This window comes from Prunus mume, linkage group LG2, assembly GCF_029339155.1.
Source record: "Prunus mume cultivar Tortuosa linkage group LG2, ASM2933915v1, whole genome shotgun sequence".
NCBI classification, from domain to species: domain Eukaryota; kingdom Viridiplantae; phylum Streptophyta; class Magnoliopsida; order Rosales; family Rosaceae; genus Prunus; species Prunus mume.
The window spans coordinates 7,631,997-7,650,613 of NC_142699.1; the positions used below are offsets into that span (position 1 = coordinate 7,631,997).

Here is an 18,617-nt window from a genome sequence, read left to right on the forward strand (position 1 = left end):
GCGGTTGGGCAATTCTTCCATTGCCGGTGTATGCGATCGATGCTACCAATTATTCATGGAAATCCTCTGCTCGGCTTTCTGCGTCGTTGCAGTCCTTGGCGTGGTTGGCGCAGTAGTCCCGTGTCTGAGTTTATTGCATCACAAAATCTAACCAAATTCTCCAAGGCGTGGACTTCCCATCCGGGCAATCTCATCCACCGATCGCAGATGCACCATACGCCAACATTCAGTATAACATTGTGAACTTTTGTTCGGGAAGCAGTCCCAAAACACCAGCATAATTTATCTTTTGAACAAAGTATTCATCATAATTGCAAATATCATGCGTGATTTTATTGAACAAATGTTATTGCATTCTATACCTCCCTCGAAAATGAACATCAGAGTACATAGATATTGAGATAAAATAATCTTCCATAAGATTCTTACCCCCAGAATGCCTATATCTGTCAACATTTGGGGCACGGCCTTCATGTGAACCACGACTGCTCTGGTTTTTTTCATCAAGCATGGCCACAGCCATGACAAGTTGCTGATCTAGATCTCTCTGCGCTCTTTTACTTGCAGCTCGTCTACGCCTTCTTTTTCTTATTTCTTGCTCTTGCCTCTCCAAGACCTCCTCCATGTCTGACATTGTGAATGGAAGATGAAATATGAAATCTAAAATCTGAGAAATGAAATTTTTGAGAAGATGTAGTGTGAGAGGTTTGTGAGCTGAGCCTTTGTTCCATAGAAAAATTTAGGTCGATAACATGACACATGCAAGTTGATAGGGTGAAAATCTTATCCGAAATTTGAAATTCAAATGAAATGTATCTGAAATGTGAAATTCAAATGAAAAGTTGAAATTCAAATGAAATTTATCTGAAATTTGAAATTCAAATGACACGTAATTTTATAGGGTGAAAATCTTATCCGAAATTTGAAACTCGAATGAAATTTATCTGACATTGAAATTCAGATGAAATTTATATGAAATTGAAAATTTGAAATTTATCTGAAATTTGAAACCGAAAATCTTATCTGAAAATCTTATCCGAATATTTTATCAGAAAATCTCATCTGAAAATATTGTCCAAATTAATTGTTTTGGTAAATAAATTTGTGAAAAAAATAAAAATTGAATAGTACCTCCCTTGCCATGCAATTCTTTGGAACTTACTTTTTTGAGACTATTTTGTGAATAGTGTCATTTTTACCATAAAGAACATTCTTACTACTGGAAGTGCTCTTAGGGATGACTGTAGTAAAACATTTTTTACGTAAGAGTGGGGTTGAACTTTGTTAAAGTCAAAGACGATGAAAATCATTTGGGTATTAGTGGATTTTTTGTATCTTAAACGTGTATCTTGTCAAATTATTGACTCATTTATTTTACATAAATGATAATAAAATTATAATTGGAAAAGTCAGTCAAGATTCAAAGAATGGGTTTGGCCAAAATAAAAATAAAAATTTGTACACCTCTAACACGTACGTCCCATTTGAAAACTGAAACATAAGAACGACATGTGGTCTTATTTCGAAAACTGAAAAAAACCTTTACATCGGTTTCAAAGTGTGAACGCGAGAAAAAACTGCCCACCCAAAAACAAAAAGAAAAAAAGCCGATCCAATTTGGATTGAACCCAAACAAAAGAAACGCAAAGTCGCACAAGAAATTCAAAGAAGAAGAAGAGCAGAGCCAAGAAACCCAAGAAGAAGCTAAAGAAGGAACCCAAGATCTGCCTTCCATGGACCTGCCTCAGTACCTTCACCACCACCCAAGGTACGCTACTTCTCATCCCTACCCAGCCGACCCCCCGAATTTCCCAAACTATCCTCACCGCCACCACAACAACCACCACTACAACCACCACCACCAGCAGCAACCACCACCACAAATCCAACCACCGCCGCCTCCACCGCCACCACTACCCCCAACGTCGTCATATCACCCCCTGCCTCCACCTCCACCACCGCCGCCCCATCCCTACAACCCCAGCCAGCCCCAATTGCCCTTTGAATCCGAACATTCTAGAACCTTTCACTCTCTTCACGACTTCCCTGTCTCCTCGCCCCGTGTCTCCAGCCGAGTCACTCTCGATGCCGAGCGCCATCGCCATCATCGATTGCCCCAATTTGATCTTCCCTACCTCGAAAAGAATCCCGATTCTTGGGACCCTTCGAGGGCTTATCTTGATTTTGAGCGTGATCGTGAATTGCATAAACCCCAGTTTAGGCTTGAATCAGAGGGTAGTGGTAGTGCTAGGTTTAGAGGCGAGTACAATGAACAACTGCTCCGGGATCAGCGGGTGGGCGACGATGAGTATAATAATCGTCGCCGAGCTCGTGTAGAACCCAATTCTGAAATTGCTTATCGCGAATTGGGGTTTGTGTCGAATCAAAATTCGAATAATTTGAATTCCAATAATTTGGATTTTGATTCGAAATCCGGAGGTTATGATGGCAGGTATGATGAGTTGATGAGGAGTGGTGGTGGTAGGAGGGATGAAGTGTATGAGAATACTCAGAGATGGGTTCATCATGACAGACAAGCTAGTAGAGAGTTATATGATCCGTTCGAGGTTGATGAGACTAATGGAGGTCGGAATGTTTCAGGGAATCGGGAGTATTATGGTTCGGAAACAGGAAGAGGTAGTAATAATAATAGGAGGAAGCAGATTCAGAAGAAGAGTGCTTTGCTCCGGCTGCAAATGGCGAAACCTAGTCACAAGAATTACTCTGCTTATTTTGATAATTCTGGCTCTAGTTCCCACAGAGGGAAAGGACATTATGAGTATTCGGATCGTGAGATGGATGAAGAAGAGAGAGGTGGGAGCCCTTTGGAACTTGATGTATCATTTAAATCGAATTCCCTAGTGGCGAAGACAGTTGGGAATAGGAATTTTAAGAGAGATTCAGTGTTTGACAGTGATTTTTCAAATTCGCAACTCATTAAATTCAGTGAGGATGCTGTACATTTGGATAGCTCTGTAGTTGTTGAGGATATGACATCCAATTCAGACAAGGACCTGCGACTGTTGGAAGAGGAAGTGACTACTTCTGGTGTTGAGAGTAGGTGTGATATCGATTCACAGCCGTGCTCTAATGTGACTGATCATTCGTTTGGAAAGAGTGAAGTGGAAAGGGCTTCAAAAAGCAAGGTTTTACAAAGAGATGGTAAAAGTGCTGGTTCTAGTCAAATGCCCTCTCTCAAGGTTTCTAAGAAGAAAAAAGTGGCAAAGAAAGTAGTGAAAAAGGTCATAAATCCTCAACCACTGCCAAAAAATAAGATTGATGAACTTGGGGTAGCAGATAGCTTTATTTGTAGACCATCTGCAGCCTTTGGGGCTGACAAGGGCGAAACCTCTTCTTTTGCTGATCCTTGTTCAAACGATGTGCATGTGTTGCCTGTAAATAAAAAAGTAGATGGCTCTTCCCTGAACATGTTATCAGATGAGCATGGCACTGAAGCCAACTCTTGTAGTAAGAGTACTGGGCGCAACTCAACTTCAAAATTGGGTTCTTCGAATCATGAAGAATTTAACATTGATCAGGGTCCTCTGACTGTAGATACTTCTGTCCAGGGCTTGCTTAAGATTTCAAATTCTAGCAACAATGTAACTGATTCACTTAGGGTAGCTAGTTGTCCTGAAACTGATGGTGTTATAGATGTCAGCAAACAGATTTGTCACAGTGGTAACAGTTTATCGCTTGATAATGTCATGCGAGAAGAATCATCAGAGGCCATGCTGTCTGTAGAAGGCAATGCCAATTCTGGTTTTTTAAGTTCAGAGAAAATTTTGATGCATGACGACATTATGAATGCAAATGGTTCAGGCCATGGTACAGAAACCACCTTGGATATTGAGAGTGGGAGAAATGTGTTGCATCAGGAAAAAATTGTTCATGACATTGGCACTGTGGATGCCATCAATGAGAAAGTTTGTAAATATCAGTTCCCTACATCACTTCAAATTGGTTTTGTGGAAGAACTTCCAAGGGGTATATCTTCAGCAGAAAGTAGCATGACTGTTGGTTTGTCAAGTTCGGGGGAGACCTTAGCTGTTTGCTCCAATTCTGGTAGAGGTACCACCTGGGATTCTGACAAAGTTTGTACTAATTATGATGAGAATATTATTGGTAAGCAACCATCTGCAGATGGTGCCTCTAGATCATTTGGAATTTGTGCCACCCAAAGATCTCCAGATATTACAAAGTCAGTTGGAGATGGTAAGAGTGGTACTCATAAGAATAAAAAGAAGAGAAAAGTTAGGACTCGGTTAGACTCTTCAAGGGCTTCCAACACTTGTGCAGAGCCTATAAATGTTTCCATCAACAAAAATTCTGTGGATACAACAGTAAGTTCATCCCTGAAGGATGCTAGTCATGCAGAAGTTTCTGTTTTTGGTGTTGGAAAGTTAGATATTGTCTCACAACCTGTTAATGATGGGGTAAGTGTTATTCATGGGAAAAGCTCAGTAGATGGGCTTTGTGAGGCAAAGTTATCAACTAGAAGGGATGTTAACTGTGATCCCAATGAGACTTCACCGAAGTATATAAAGAAGAGAAAGTTATCTGCCTCTCATTTAGTATTGACTACATCTCAAACCAATGATGGACCTGCAGATAAATCAACATTTTATACAGAATCTACAGATGCACCTTTGAAGTCTAATGGTGATCCAACACAAGAAGAAGGCGAAGTTGCTGCTTCCAGCACAGGTCTTCTCCTTGCTACTTCTAATTTAATGCCTTCCCAAGAAGGAAGCACTGTATTTCTTAAGGATAATTTAGCAGGAGTATTATCTGATGCTTTAGCTGCAGCTAGGGATGCCTTTACTAATGATGGTATGAAGTCTGAGCACCAAGGTGTGGACTCCTGTTCAATTTATGAAGAGTCAGTTCCAGATACACTATTCCTTTGTCCATCACAATTGAGAAATGAGCAGAAAGAGGCAGGTACTCAAGTTATGGTCATGAATAATCATCACCTTGACATTATGGACATAGAAAGCAATCGTGAAGAAAATTTTGATATAGTTGCAACAGACGAGCAAGTTCTTATACACGGTGAGACTGCTTTATGCAGAGTTTCTTCAGAAGTCGAGCCTCCAGAGTTAGGTTATAAATTTTCCTGCACAGATATGGAATCAGATTATGCCTCTGTGAAAGATACATTGCCGTTTGCGTCAAATCGTCTGCTGTTGTGCGCCAATGACAATGAAGTATCCACCACTAACTCTAATGATGAAGGGGTGGAGTCTGTGCCTGATACACTATCAGATACGGGTTCTCCAGAAACTTCAACTGATGTCCCTGGCGTGCAGATTCGAACTTGTAGTCCATCAGTTATTGAAATTTCTGACGGAAAAGATTGTGGGGATGACCAGAAATTAGATTTGAAGTCTGTGGTTGAAGTTGGTTGCAGTGCATCTGCTCGAAATTCATTATCAGAGTGTACCAAATCTAATTTAACATCACATCCTGTAACTGAAGCTGGCCAATCAGTCATGGGGAAGACAGTAGCTTTGCCATTGCAGGATATCAAAAAGACAGCTCATGGTTTGAATCTCGTAACTGCTGAATCTCGGTTGAAGAATCAGTTGGGTCAAGCTACTCATAGGATTGTTCCAGGTCATTCATATTCTGTGTTTTCTACCTCAAAGAAGACTGGCTCGTCAACTCATATGGCAAAACCTCGGACTTGGCATCGAAATGGTAATGCATCTGCATCTTCTCTTCCTGCAAGTATGCCTTTCTCGAGTACTGTTCCACCCCAAAGGAATTTACCACAAAAAGATGGAAAACTTCAGAGTAATTCTTATGTGCGTAAAGGCAACAGCCTTGTTAGAAAACCAGTTCCAGTTGCTGCTCTACCTCAAAGCTCTCATGGGTTTAGCTCAGCTGTTTATCGGTTGAACTCTTTAAGTATAGATGGGTTGAAGAAGAATGCAGGATCTGACAGTAGGGTTGATGTTAAAAACCCTCCAAGTCTCATGAGAACGGGAGAAATGAATGCTCCTTTGGATAGGCCCAGACCCCCGTTGCCCAATGGAGCCAAATTATCTACTTGTGATGCCATCTCTTTGGGGGTTCATACATCATCCCAATTGGCTGAGCCTCTTCTTAGTGGTGAAAATACGTCAGATCCTAAGAATTGTTTGGAAACTATGGATGCAAAAATTGTTGTCAATGACTCACTGGTAACTTCTGAAACTCAGGAAAATCATATTGGTCCATTCAACAGTTTGGAAAACCAGACGGAACTACATGATGTGAATTTGGCGCCTTCAAATACGAAGAATATTGTCTATGTAAAGCGCAAGTTAAATCAGTTGGTTGCATCTTCCAGTCCTTGTGACCTTCCCGTCCACAATGCTGATAAGATCCAACACTCATCCTTTGACGGCTACTACAAGAGGCGCAAAAATCAGCTAATTAGGACATCTTCAGAAGGTCATGCTAAACAGGCAGTTATCATGTCCAATGACAATTTAAACTCACAGGTGCAAAAGGTTCCTAAGATTGTCCCCAGCAGAATATGTGGCAAGAAGCGATCACAGAAGGGTATGCTATTAGAACTTTTTCAATGAGGTGTTCTCCCTGCAATAATATTCTTTTACACTGATAGGTGGCATCAACCAATATTTTGAAATGCATTTTCTGGATCTGGGCAAAAGTAGCTTTGATCAATTTCATTTATTGATTACTGCCAACTGTTATGCATCTGAATGTTTTTCTCTTTCCTTGATGTTGTCCTCTTCCAACTTTGTTAAATGTATTTAAGCTTCCTCTTTTTTTTTGCAACCTTTTCCAACTTAAGTTCTTTTCATGCTTCACATTTCAATGATGATATCATTTTGCAAATTTGACATTCTCGTATGGTAACCCATTCCGTGTTTTATAATCATATTACCTCTGGCATGATAAAATCAAGTGGGGTTTCTATTTACAGTTATTGCAAAGACAAGTAAAACTGGAAAAAACTCTTTGGTGTGGACGCCACGTGGTACAGAGTCATCGAACAATGATGGTGATTCATTTGACCATCAGAAGGTATTGCCTCACCTGTTTCCTTGGAAAAGAGCAAGACACTGGAGGACTTCCATGCAAAGTCAGGCTTCTAACTTCAAATATAGTTCCGCATCAACAATCAGGTATGTTATATTTTTTTTTCTTGCTTTGAAGCTGCATTTAGTTTTAATCACATTTGGATATGTTGCTTAAGCAGATCAAATATTAATCTCTTCTTTCAGTAAAAAACTGCTGCTGTCAAGAAGGCGGGATACTGTATACACTAGGTCAACCCATGGATTTTCACTTAGAATGTACAAAGTATTAAGTGTTGGTGGGTCCAGTTTAAAATGGTCAAAATCCATTGAAAATCGCTCAAAGAAAGCTAATGAGGTTAGTTGACTATATACGAACAGGCAGGCTATTATTTTTCCCTTGAAAGTTATCCCCTTTCTTTTAAGTCAAGTAATGGTTGCCAAGTCAGAAACCGTTTTTCCCCTCTCCATATTAATTATTTGTATTAACATTGTCTAGGAAGCTACACGTGCTGTTGCTGCAGTAGAGAAGAAGAAAAGAGAACACAGTGGTGCTGCTTGCGTTAGTTCTGGGTCTAAATTTAGAAATAATATATCAGGTAAGTCAGTTCATAGTGTAGTGAGCCTTATGATAATTCTGATGTCTCAGATGCATGAGCAGTTCTTGCTTTTTGTATTGCATATGGTGTGCACCTTCAATATGTCGTTTCTCAAAGGATGTTTACTTGATTATTAAGTATCTCATGATATGGCAGGAAAACGTATATTCCGCATTGGTTCTGTCCGTTACAAAATGGATCCTTCAAGGCGAACACTTCAGAGAATTTCAGGTGGACTTAATTTAGCTGCATATTGAATGCCCTACTCATCTTTTTGTGCTTCATATACAAGGAGCTTTGTTTACTTTTTTCTTTTTCTGGACATTGGATCTGGTCGCCACATGTTCTTAAGTTTCAACCTTTTTTCCCCTTACGAGTAGATACTCACATCTAGTTCCCGAGTGACTGGGAAGTGGGAAGAGATTTCTTTCTTTCTTCATATCTTTGGGATTTATAATTTTGGGCTGATGATGTGCCCCTGATTGCTGACTAGTTTGGAACTGCTGATTTCTATTGCGACAAGATTTTGACATTATTTAGCAGGTTAAATGTATAGTTTATCAGCATGTGCCTGCACACTGTACTCTGTTTTTTGTTTTCTTGTTTGAATTATATTTAGCTGTATGTCCAGAGTCTGGAGAAATATTTCTAAGCTGATTGACCTTTTAGGTGTTTTCTTTTTCAAAGCCTTCTTTTTTCTCTCAGTTTGGGATATGTACACTCTATTCTGATATATCTTATCAGCAAATTTGTCATACAATCTTCACTCATGCTGTGTGTAGATGACGAATCATCAAGCTCTGCTGTGCTCAATCCAGAAAAGGATGCCAAGAGATCTTATGTTCCAAGGAGATTGGTGATCGGCAATGATGAGTAAGTTGCTTTAGTTTATGCTTTGAAATAGAGTACATAGATTGCTGCAATTAATATGAGCAAATGTGAATGCCAGTTGATTGTGTTGACATAGAAACCTCCAAGTTATAGTTACTCTCCTCTTAAGCTTTTAAGTTGTCAGATATAAATGCATTCTCATTTTGGCAGATATGTGCGGATTGGCAATGGTAATCAGCTTATCAGAAATCCGAAGAAACGAACTCGCATATTGGCTAGTGAAAGAGTTCGATGGAGTTTGCACACTGCCAGACTGCGGTTGGCAAAAAAGCGGAAGTACTGTCAGTTTTTTACGAGATTTGGGAAGTGCAACAAGGATGATGGAAAATGCCCCTATATTCATGATCCCTCTAAAATTGCAGTCTGCACAAAGTTTCTGAAGGGGTTGTGTTCCAATCCCAACTGCAAGTTGACTCATAAGGTTTACCATGTGATAGGACTTCACGTGATCTACAGCAGATCTTTATACTTCTTTTCCGACATTTTATCTTCTTTTTTTTTCTCTATTTATATTTATCTTCATGCAGGTCATTCCAGAAAGAATGCAGGACTGTTCTTACTTTTTGCAAGGTGCATTCTGGTAACATTATGCTATTTAAGGTATTAATGGAAATGAAAAATTCTAACAGGTTTCCTGGCAGGTTTGTGTTCCAATGAAAGTTGTCCTTACAGACATGTAAATGTGAATCCAAAGGCATCTACTTGTGAAGGATTTCTTAAGGGATATTGTGCTGACGGGAATGAGGTAATGTTTTATTATATACAACTTTCTTTTTGTTTGTTTTGATCTTTATATTGGTTTGAATCTGGGACTCATTTCTCTTGTTAGTACGAAGGCTAATCTGTTAGTTTAATTTGTGCATGTGGCATGTGGGGATGCATATTGATTATGTGGGAAAGGAATTTTCAAGCATTCCTTTCCCACATTCATTTGGACATGCCATAGGAAAAACTGGTTGGGTGTATGGGAAGATAGTGGAATGGTTGATGGAAGAGGAGAGTAGAAAGTTAACTGTAGTGGACGCATCAAGCATGCATATTGATTTTGTGGGAAAGAAATTTTTGAACACTCATTTGGACGTATGGTTCAATGGGCACATCATCCTTTTTATTAAGGGTGTTTTGGGAATAGGATAGGTGGATGTGTTGAGTATAATTTGTTAAATTATAGATATGTGGAAAATAGGTGGATGCAAAAAGCATTTCTCGTTATTATATTAGGTTTTCACCCTCTCTCTCTCTCTCTCTGAACAAAAAAACATACACTAATGTTGGAATAAGTAAAATGGAATATATATATCTCCCTCACAGTGCCGGAAGAAGCACAGCTATGTCTGCCCGTCTTTTGAAGCAACTGGAACCTGTCCTCAAGGTACTAAATGCAAGCTTCACCACCCCAGAAACCGAACAAAGGGAAAGAAAAGGAAACGAACAAGAGAACAAAAAAATGCTTGGGGCCGTTACTTTGTATCCAAGGATATCAAATTTTCTGAGCCGAGAGCAGTGTCTGGAAAGCACTGTGCACAAAATGGTGATAACATATTTGCTAGTGATGAGGCTGCTGATTTCATTAGCATTGATGCTAGTGATGAGGAGGCCGGAGAAAGCAACAATCCAATAAACGAGCAAGCTGCGTCATGCGACAGTGATTCCTCTGAATTAGAATTAGATGATCTTGATGAGCTAATTAAACCGGTTCGTTTACTGGATAGGAGTCTGAAGACAAACATCTTATAACAGTGGCAGCTGAAGAGGGACAGCATACAAGCTATATGCCATGGAGTAATTAGTTTGTTGTAAATGTGGTTCGAGTAAATACTGGAAGAAATTAGGAGGCAGATCCGGGAGAATCTTTTGTACACCATAGCCCAGCGGATATTTTAGCCAATTCATCAGTTTCAGATGTATTAGTTATAGATTTTTTGTTTCTTTACTAAGAAATTGAGATTTTTTTTTTATAAATTTCCTTGTACATTGTATACTGTAAAATTACAAGTGTTAAAATAAGATTGTTTTCAATGTGAGTTTTGCCCTGAGCCTGAATTTTTTTCTGAATGTTGGAAGGAGTTAAGAATTATTGTGGATCTTCTGCGTAATTAGTTAATAATTCATTTTGGATAAAACAAAACAGGAAGTGAATATGTGATGGCTGCTAATTGCCTGATCATTTTTACCACACAACTCAATCTTATCCTCATAAATACGCGGAACATCATCATTGCCTATTGGCCTTCCATATTTCCCAAAGCTTTGGTACCCAAAAGCGACATCATTACATAAAAACAAAACTACATAAAAGATCGAGAAATTTGGGCCACAGGGCAATTATAGCTCCCTGCATTCAGCCATGGCAGCAACTTCCTCTTCTATGGCTTTGGCAAAGTTTTCCATGTTGGGTTATGTTGGAGGAGGGAGGAAAGAAGTGGGAAAGAGAAGGGGGTTTTCCATATCAGTATCTCAGCAGCCAGAAGTCCAAGAACCACAAGAGGTGGAGGTGCAGGAAGGGCAAGGGTTGAAAAAGGAGAAAATAAAGCCAAAAGGAACCACACCAAGGCCAGTGGAAAAACAAGTGAATGTGCAGAGCAAGAACATGGGCAGAGAATACGGAGGGGATTGGCTTAGCAGTGTGACGAGGCATGTGAGGATCTATGCAGCTTACATTGACCCAGAAACCTGTGCTTTTGATCAGACACAGATGGATAAGCTCACCATTATCCTGGACCCCACCAAGGAGTTTGTGTGGACTTCTGAGACCTGCAATAAGGTCTACTCCTACTTCCAAGAGCTTGTAGATCACTATGAGGTAAATTTAAGTCCCATGACTACCTTTTTTTTTTTTTTCTTTATACAAAGTAAGTTAGGAGAGGAGCGAATTCAACCTATAATCTCAGATGCATGAGTAAATACTTTTAATCACTTAAATTATGAGCCCCTTCCATGACTACCAACATCTTCAAAAGCAAGACTTAAATCTTGAATTGCATACAAAACCCATATTCCTCTTAAATCTTGAATTGTTTCTAGCGTTGAAGGTTCTGTTCCTTGTTGAGGCATTTATATTATTTGGTGTGAAAATCAGGGTGCCCCATTGACAGAATATACTCTGCGTCTGATTGGTTCGGATATAGAGCACTACATAAGGAAGCTGCTATATGATGGAGAAATTAAATACAACATGGATGCAAGAGTCCTCAACTTCAGCATGGGCAAGCCTCGCATTATGTTCAATAACAATGATATCCAACCTCAGGATGTACAATGATAAGATCCAAACAGACTGGCTGGAGAAAGAAAATGTATATTTTATATTAGATTGTCGTATGATAATGGCTTCCCTTCTATCTGTTCTTAATCATTGAAGGTTAACTTTTATGGAGAAAAAGAAAAATATACGTCTGACTTGGAGAGTCAAATATGGTTTTAATATACAGTTAGCAGATTGTACTCCATTAGTGAGAACAAAAGTATGCATCATTCACAAAAATTCCTAAAGCATAGCATACTTGCATCGTATGATGCAGCTGTAAAATGTGCCACTTTGAATCCCTGACAACTTTCATGCTAACACCTTACCCAGCTGTAGCCTAATCTGTACAACTGCGCTTCCGTCACAATCTGAAGATAATGCAAGAAGTCCTACATGCGGCTAAACTTCCTTTTTCTATCAGCTTGAGGCAACACCTTCAAACAAGACGAGTCACTCCAAGGACAGAAGCATCCTTCTTGCGCCACATTCTAACAAAAATTTAAAACAATTAGACAAATCGATGCAATTAGAAGAGAATGCAATAGTCGTCACTGGGCATAACTGATAGAGAAAATGTGCATGATGCAAAGTAACACATGCAAATTCATGCACCAAAGTATAAACAACGATGTAAAGGCATGTCAATCCATGCATACGCCATGTGTGTGATGAATGCTGCTTTGGTTAGTCGCTGCTGTGATCAAATGCAGATTGGTGATTGTAATGTTCAACACAGAGAGAAGAACTGTGTTGCGTATGGCCTGGCTAATTGGAGCTACAATATGGATTTAGGGGCTTGTGTGTTTGAGGATGCTCCTGTTTGGATTAGTTCCCTGTTAGCTGATGATTTGTTAGGATTTGCTAGATCTCGTTTGATTTGTTCTGATGTAGGTTAGTTGGTTGTTTTCTGGGGCTTTGCCCCCCTTGTTCATAAATGAAAATCCCCCCAGTACTTAAAAAAAAAAGTCTTAGGTCAACACGGGTATTGAAAACTGGACAAAAATTGCAATCAACCCCAACAAAATTTTAGTCAGTGTATCACTGGATTGAATGTCAAGTGGCAACTGCCACATTACACCAAATCCTTTTCCTACCTTTTTCTAATGGATGGTTTGCTCAATAAATAATTCAGCTAACAAGATACCCTTGTACCAAGCACACAAATGCAACAAGATATAAAACAAACTAACCTTCAGCCAGTAGAAAAATCCACGCAAAAGATTCAAAATTCTAGGGCGGTCGCTACCAGCAGCATCAATCTTTCTTGCCAGGACTGCAAGATTAGAAAACAAATCAATTAGAAATTAAATACAATAAAATTGAAATAATGCAAAACTGGAAAGTTGTACACAGAAGCATCTAAAACAATAAGTTTCAAAGAAACCATGGCACATGAAAAAAGAATAATAATAATTTTTAGTCATTAAAGAAGTCATGTTGGAAAACACTCCCACTCCCACTCCAAAAAAGATGCCCTACACCTCTCTTAAGATAGCAGTCCTCACTAAATGAGCTAAAAGGCAGTACGCAAAGACAATGGCATTACACAGACAACAAGGCCTTACACCATCAATCAATTTACAATATATGCACATAAATATATTACTGAACTTTAAGTCATTAAAATTTAAACCTAAACCAGGCAATATAAGTACATATAGTTAAGGGATAAACGTAGCAGGATTGACCCATAATGGGTCCAATCGAACTCTGGGGACCAAATCTAATAAGGCCCCAGTTCATCCCTCAAAAGTTTGCAAGGAAAGGCATGAGGATTCAACTAGAGAACTTCCCAATCAATAAGAATCAGAGTTCTATATAATCTAAACATGCATAATAGTGTGTGAAGCATCTAAATCTTTGTACTTCTAGAATTAAAATGTAAACAATATAAAATATGAATCTAAAGGAAGGGATCATATCACATTATATACTCAATGCCCAATTCAGTTCATTTAACATGTATACGCGCTCCCATATGTACCCCCCCCCCCCAAAAAAAATGACAGTTGCAAGCATGGGAGAACAAATGCATTATAAAGAAAACCAACCTATGTGCTGCTCTCGATATGAAGCTCCTAATTTCCCTGCAACTGGGTAGGATTTTGTTCTTCCATTGCGCAGATTTCTGTCGTGATTTATTGGCCTTCGTAGGGTCAGTTCTTTCAAGAGCCTTATATACTCTTCTTGGTCATAAGGCCGTTTAAGATCCTTCATAAGCCCCTTCCTAAACTGGTCATGACTTGTATCACAAGTTTCAACACACCACCCACTGTCTACGTCCACCTTTTTATTTTCAAGGAATTAAAAGTAGAAACAACCATTAAAAAATAATCTGAAGCCACAAATTAATAAAACTACGCATGCACGTGTGTGCATGTGTGCGTGTGTGTGCATGTGATAGCATAAACTAGAAAAACAAACGGAAGGTGAAATGGGGGAAGATGCATACTGCCGTAAATGAGGTAAAATACTCATTTTTACTCTCCACATCCTCCTCAAGTACAACTGCCACGGGTCCACCAGTTGTAGGTGTATACACCACTTTTCCACCATATTGTCTTAGACCATCTAGAAACTCTTGATAGTCCATGTCCCAGTCTATTTGATCAGACACAGCTCCATAGTTGTGTCCATTCTCAGCCAAATGAGGTGTTTTAACAGGAAGCCCCTTTGTCCCACCATCCGCACCTTTCTTATTTACATTCTTCTTCTTCACATGAGAGCTTTTTAAAGTTTCTCGAGTAGTGGGAACCTCTAAACCATGGATTTTATTAGAACGCCCTTTTGTCCTATCAGAAACAGGATTCGGAGCTTCCACATTTACATTCTTCTTCACCCCTGAACTCATTTTCTTTGACAGACCCTCTGAATCTTCCTGAATTCCCCTTGTTTTTTTCCTCATAGCATACCTAACAGTTCTTGGGCTCTTAAACTCTTCTTTATTCGAAGGAATAACAGAATTCGTTCAAAGCAATAAATTTGTTCCCTCTTTATACCACCCCTCAAAGCTTTTTTTATTTCAGTCTTCTTTTTCATCTGAGATTTTTGCAAAGTTTCTGGGGTATCTAAAATGGTCTCATCTAGTTCCCCATCTTCTTGTTCAAACTTTATCAGCTCTAAATTCTCATTCTCTCGAACAACCACCAGTACATAGGAGCTTCCATCTTCCGTCAGATTTTCCAAGAATTTCTTATAGTCAGGATCCACATCATCATCAATCCAATCACCATAAAGATCTAAACCATTCAATGCTTCCTCAAAATCCTTATCCGCCATTTCTTCTTCCCCTTGGATACTACAGTCTCTTCTTTTCTTTGTAGCACTGAACCAGGATTTGGGCTCAAAATTCCTATCAGCAATGCACTTTCTCTTCCTCCGCCTGGCCAACCTCTTGTCATCCTCACAATCGTCCTCATAATCCTTCTTTAAACTGTTGAGCTCTCGTATCCCCTTATAAGGCGCCATTTACCAACAATCAGCACACAAAAAACCCTCTTCGTCTCTCCCCACACTACTTCCAAGTCAGTGACTGAGACGTTGCACTACCAAGCTTCTGTTTCAAAACACGTAGAAACAAAATCATATATCGATAATGCAAATATCAGAGCATGCATTGTGACCCACAATTCTGTAATGTCGATGGAACAGAACAACCCCGTTTGGTTTCTCAGAAATTACAGAAAAATGAAAAACCAGTGACGATCCTGATTCCTACACTTTCTTTAAACAAAATAACAAAACTCACCATCATTAAACCTTAATCAAAGCAGTAAAGTTTAACACTTGAAATTCAGCACAATAAAAAAAAAATTCCCGGGTTTTCCCAGGAACCAAAAGGGGTCTTGGGCTGAGAAAATACAGGAAAAGAAGAAAAAAACAACGAAGATCCCAAGTTTTACACTTTCTCTGAACAAAATAACAAAAACCCAACATCAGTGAGAAACAAAAAACAAACACTAAAAACAGAGACTTTAAAATTAGCGCAATAAAAAAGTAAATAGCTTTCCCGTGTTTTATCAGGAGGGATCTTGAAGTTAATTCTTACCTAAATCCAAGCGACGCGAGAGATCGAGTTTGCACAATGAACCCTAAGATAAAGCCAAAAGCATCACTACACTTCGTCAGGTTTGAGGACTTCAGTCGACTGCACACTTTTTTTTTATAAGAAAAAAATTTATAATGAGCAAAGGAAAGATTACAAGGAAAAGCGGCGATGGCAACCCAGAGAAAGATAATCCCAGTTCGCAGCCCTACCTGCAGCAGACGCAGGAAGATTATTCTTTACAAAGATGACGAGAAGAAATTTGGTGCCCAGTACTTGCAAGAGCGGCGACGTTACGGTTTTTAATCTCTAGAATGTTTCTCTTTTTTTGTTTGTTTTAAACTAGTAAGTTACTAATTACCAAAAAAATAAACTACTGAATTACAAATCCTATGTTTCTATTTCTTTTTGCTACAAAAGTCCTGACCTTTTCTTGAATAAAGCTTTTATTAATTACAATTTCATTTTCTCTTATCTAGAAAAACAAGCATTATAATAAATAAATATATATATATATATAGCAAAAGACAGAGGATAGTGAAACATTCAAAATATTGAAAAATATCCTTGGTTAATTCAAACATTAAGAATTGAAATTATTAATTAAATGAAGATAATATGGTAAATTCACATTTTTTATATTAAAAAAATTAAAATTAAACAAAATAAGATAATATGTCATACTTTTATGAAATATAACTACCCATGTTATCTTTTCTTAATTCTAAAAATAAAATAAACAATAAAAAAGAAAACCAATTGGCACATGTGTGAGCATGTGCCAAGGGACTAGTAAATAAAATATGGTAAAACACCGACTTTCCTGATTGATGATTTTCTTAATAAACATTAATGGTGTGTTTACTAATTAGGAATTGAATTCCACCATTCCGCTGTTTACTTCACATTAAAAAATTAAAAAGTAAGTAGGGCTCACACAAAATTAGGAATTGAATTTGTAATTTTTGAAGAATTCAATTCTTGAATGGGAGGTGGTCTTCTAATTCATGGATAACTAACCTAATTACAAATTCATCTTTTTTACTCATTATATCCTCACACAATTTTTAAAATTTCCAAATTTACTATATACGTTAACCCAACAATGAGGACATTTTAGTTAGAATTACTTCTTCCATTTCAGGTTTTTAAAGGCAAGTTTTTACGAGACCCCTCTTGTTGCATCACTAATGTCTAGCTTTTACTTTTTATACCCTGATGTTGTTTCAATACAGTTATCTTTCCTTGATCCCCAAAAAAAAAAAGTAATTAGAATCACTCATATCCCAATTTCATATGATTTAGTAAAAAACTTCAATAGGAATCCGTAATCTAACTCCTCTCAATTCATATGGTTTAGTAAATAACTTCAATAGAAATCCGGAATCTAATTCTCTTCAATCCAATTCCTCATAATCTAATTATGGATTAGTAAACATGTCGTAAGGTAATATTATTGTTGAAGATTCATGACTTTCCTCATTCTAAGTTAGTAAACATTAATTCAGTAAATAGTTGAAACTATGAGTCCTTTTTTTTTTTATGTGGATAAATTCTATGATTGCATTCATAATTAAGCCAAAAAAATCAGTAGCCACAAAGGGCCAATATACAAACTAGCCACAAAAGAGTCATTACAATAACGGCATAGTTTAACATCAAAATTAAGACAATCTGGTATGTATCCACTAACAATTATGCATGATCGAAAAAATTGGAGATCCAACACCGAATCGCAGTCATCTATGATAGTTGGAGGAAAATCATAACAAAACAAAGACAAATAGGGACAACTTTTTGTCTTTGGAAATGAGGGAAGAAGATAGGGAGGAAGAGAAAAAGGGAGAGGGGAGAGGGGAGGAAGAACAATGGTTTCCTCCTCACTTAAAATGAAAACGACTCTATAAGTGTTTTTGGGAGAGGGGGCTGGGGTTTAAAGGTGACTGCTTTAAAATACTATAAAAAAATTATTGAATAAGTATGATTACCAATAGAGTCTAGCCGAGTAGAAAGGGTTAATGACTTGCAGACTAGTGGTTTCATGTTCGAACCCCTATGTCACACATTGCTAGGGTGTGTATGAGAAAATTCTCTCCCTCAATATCTATTTTATTATTATTATTATTATTATTATTATTATTATTTTAAAACTATATGATTAAAAAAAGTTAAATTAGTACCAAATATTTTCTTCCTAGTCGTATTAGTAGTAATGATATTTGGTAAGTTGGGAAAAGAAGAAGGGGATATAATTTCTTCCTTTTATTTATTATTTATATTTTATGGGTAACTGAAGATATTATTAGGTGAGGAGGATATGCTTGATAGCATATGCTCATCGTAAAACAAATGTAGAGCAGGTTTACTGATAGGATTTTTAGTACCTGTGTAAACAGGTTAAAATCATATACTTGCAAGAATACAAGGTAATTGTAGTATAAATGCTCATGCAAGGTCGTTGTCCCCAAAGATTGTTTGACTAATCTGTAATTAAACTAACTCTTAATTAATAACATAGATTTTATCAAAGATTTGAAGTTTATGAATTTGAAAAGATTAACTAGATAAAGAAATCAGTAAAGAAGAAAAATGATTTCTTTTTAAAGACTAACAATTTAGAGAAAACTAGGTTCAACCAACACCATCGCAATCCTATGCAATTCTATCAATTACTTATGAATTTCCACATATATGCTTTGAAGTTAGGTTTTCCTAATGCATATTTTCCTTTGATGTTCAAGCAAACGTATATCTAACATAAGTTGATGGATCAAATCTAAACATGCAAGACTCATTAAGTT

General features: G+C 37.8%; 2 protein-coding genes and 1 pseudogene across 3 annotated transcripts; 2 read left to right on the plus strand and 1 right to left on the minus strand.

Annotated features, from left to right (window-relative positions):
• Positions 1-1,537: 1,537 nt before the first annotated feature.
• LOC103319896 (Zinc finger C-x8-C-x5-C-x3-H type family protein) lies at positions 1,538-10,543 on the plus strand. The gene is made up of 10 exons (XM_016792203.2): positions 1,538-6,552; positions 6,941-7,142; positions 7,242-7,392; positions 7,534-7,633; positions 7,790-7,864; positions 8,416-8,506; positions 8,675-8,945; positions 9,052-9,094; positions 9,166-9,269; positions 9,836-10,543. The coding sequence occupies exons 1-10, from the start codon at positions 1,734-1,736 to the stop codon at positions 10,259-10,261; spliced, it is 6,282 nt and encodes a 2,093-aa protein (XP_016647689.2). The 5' UTR covers positions 1,538-1,733; the 3' UTR covers positions 10,262-10,543.
• A 213-nt stretch (positions 10,544-10,756) lies between these two features.
• NDHM (subunit NDH-M of NAD(P)H:plastoquinone dehydrogenase complex) lies at positions 10,757-11,863 on the plus strand. Its single transcript, XM_008221348.2, has 2 exons — positions 10,757-11,327; positions 11,604-11,863. Exons 1-2 carry the CDS (start codon positions 10,872-10,874, stop codon positions 11,784-11,786), a joined length of 639 nt encoding a protein of 212 aa, XP_008219570.1. The 5' UTR covers positions 10,757-10,871; the 3' UTR covers positions 11,787-11,863.
• A 51-nt stretch (positions 11,864-11,914) lies between these two features.
• On the minus strand, positions 11,915-16,111 carry LOC103319762 (uncharacterized; annotated as a pseudogene). Its single transcript, XR_016123845.1, has 6 exons — positions 16,029-16,111; positions 15,820-15,925; positions 14,224-15,327; positions 13,823-14,057; positions 12,962-13,044; positions 11,915-12,259 (listed from the first exon to the last, which is right to left on the minus strand). The product of XR_016123845.1 is annotated as an uncharacterized LOC103319762 (transcript).
• Positions 16,112-18,617: the final 2,506 nt, after the last annotated feature.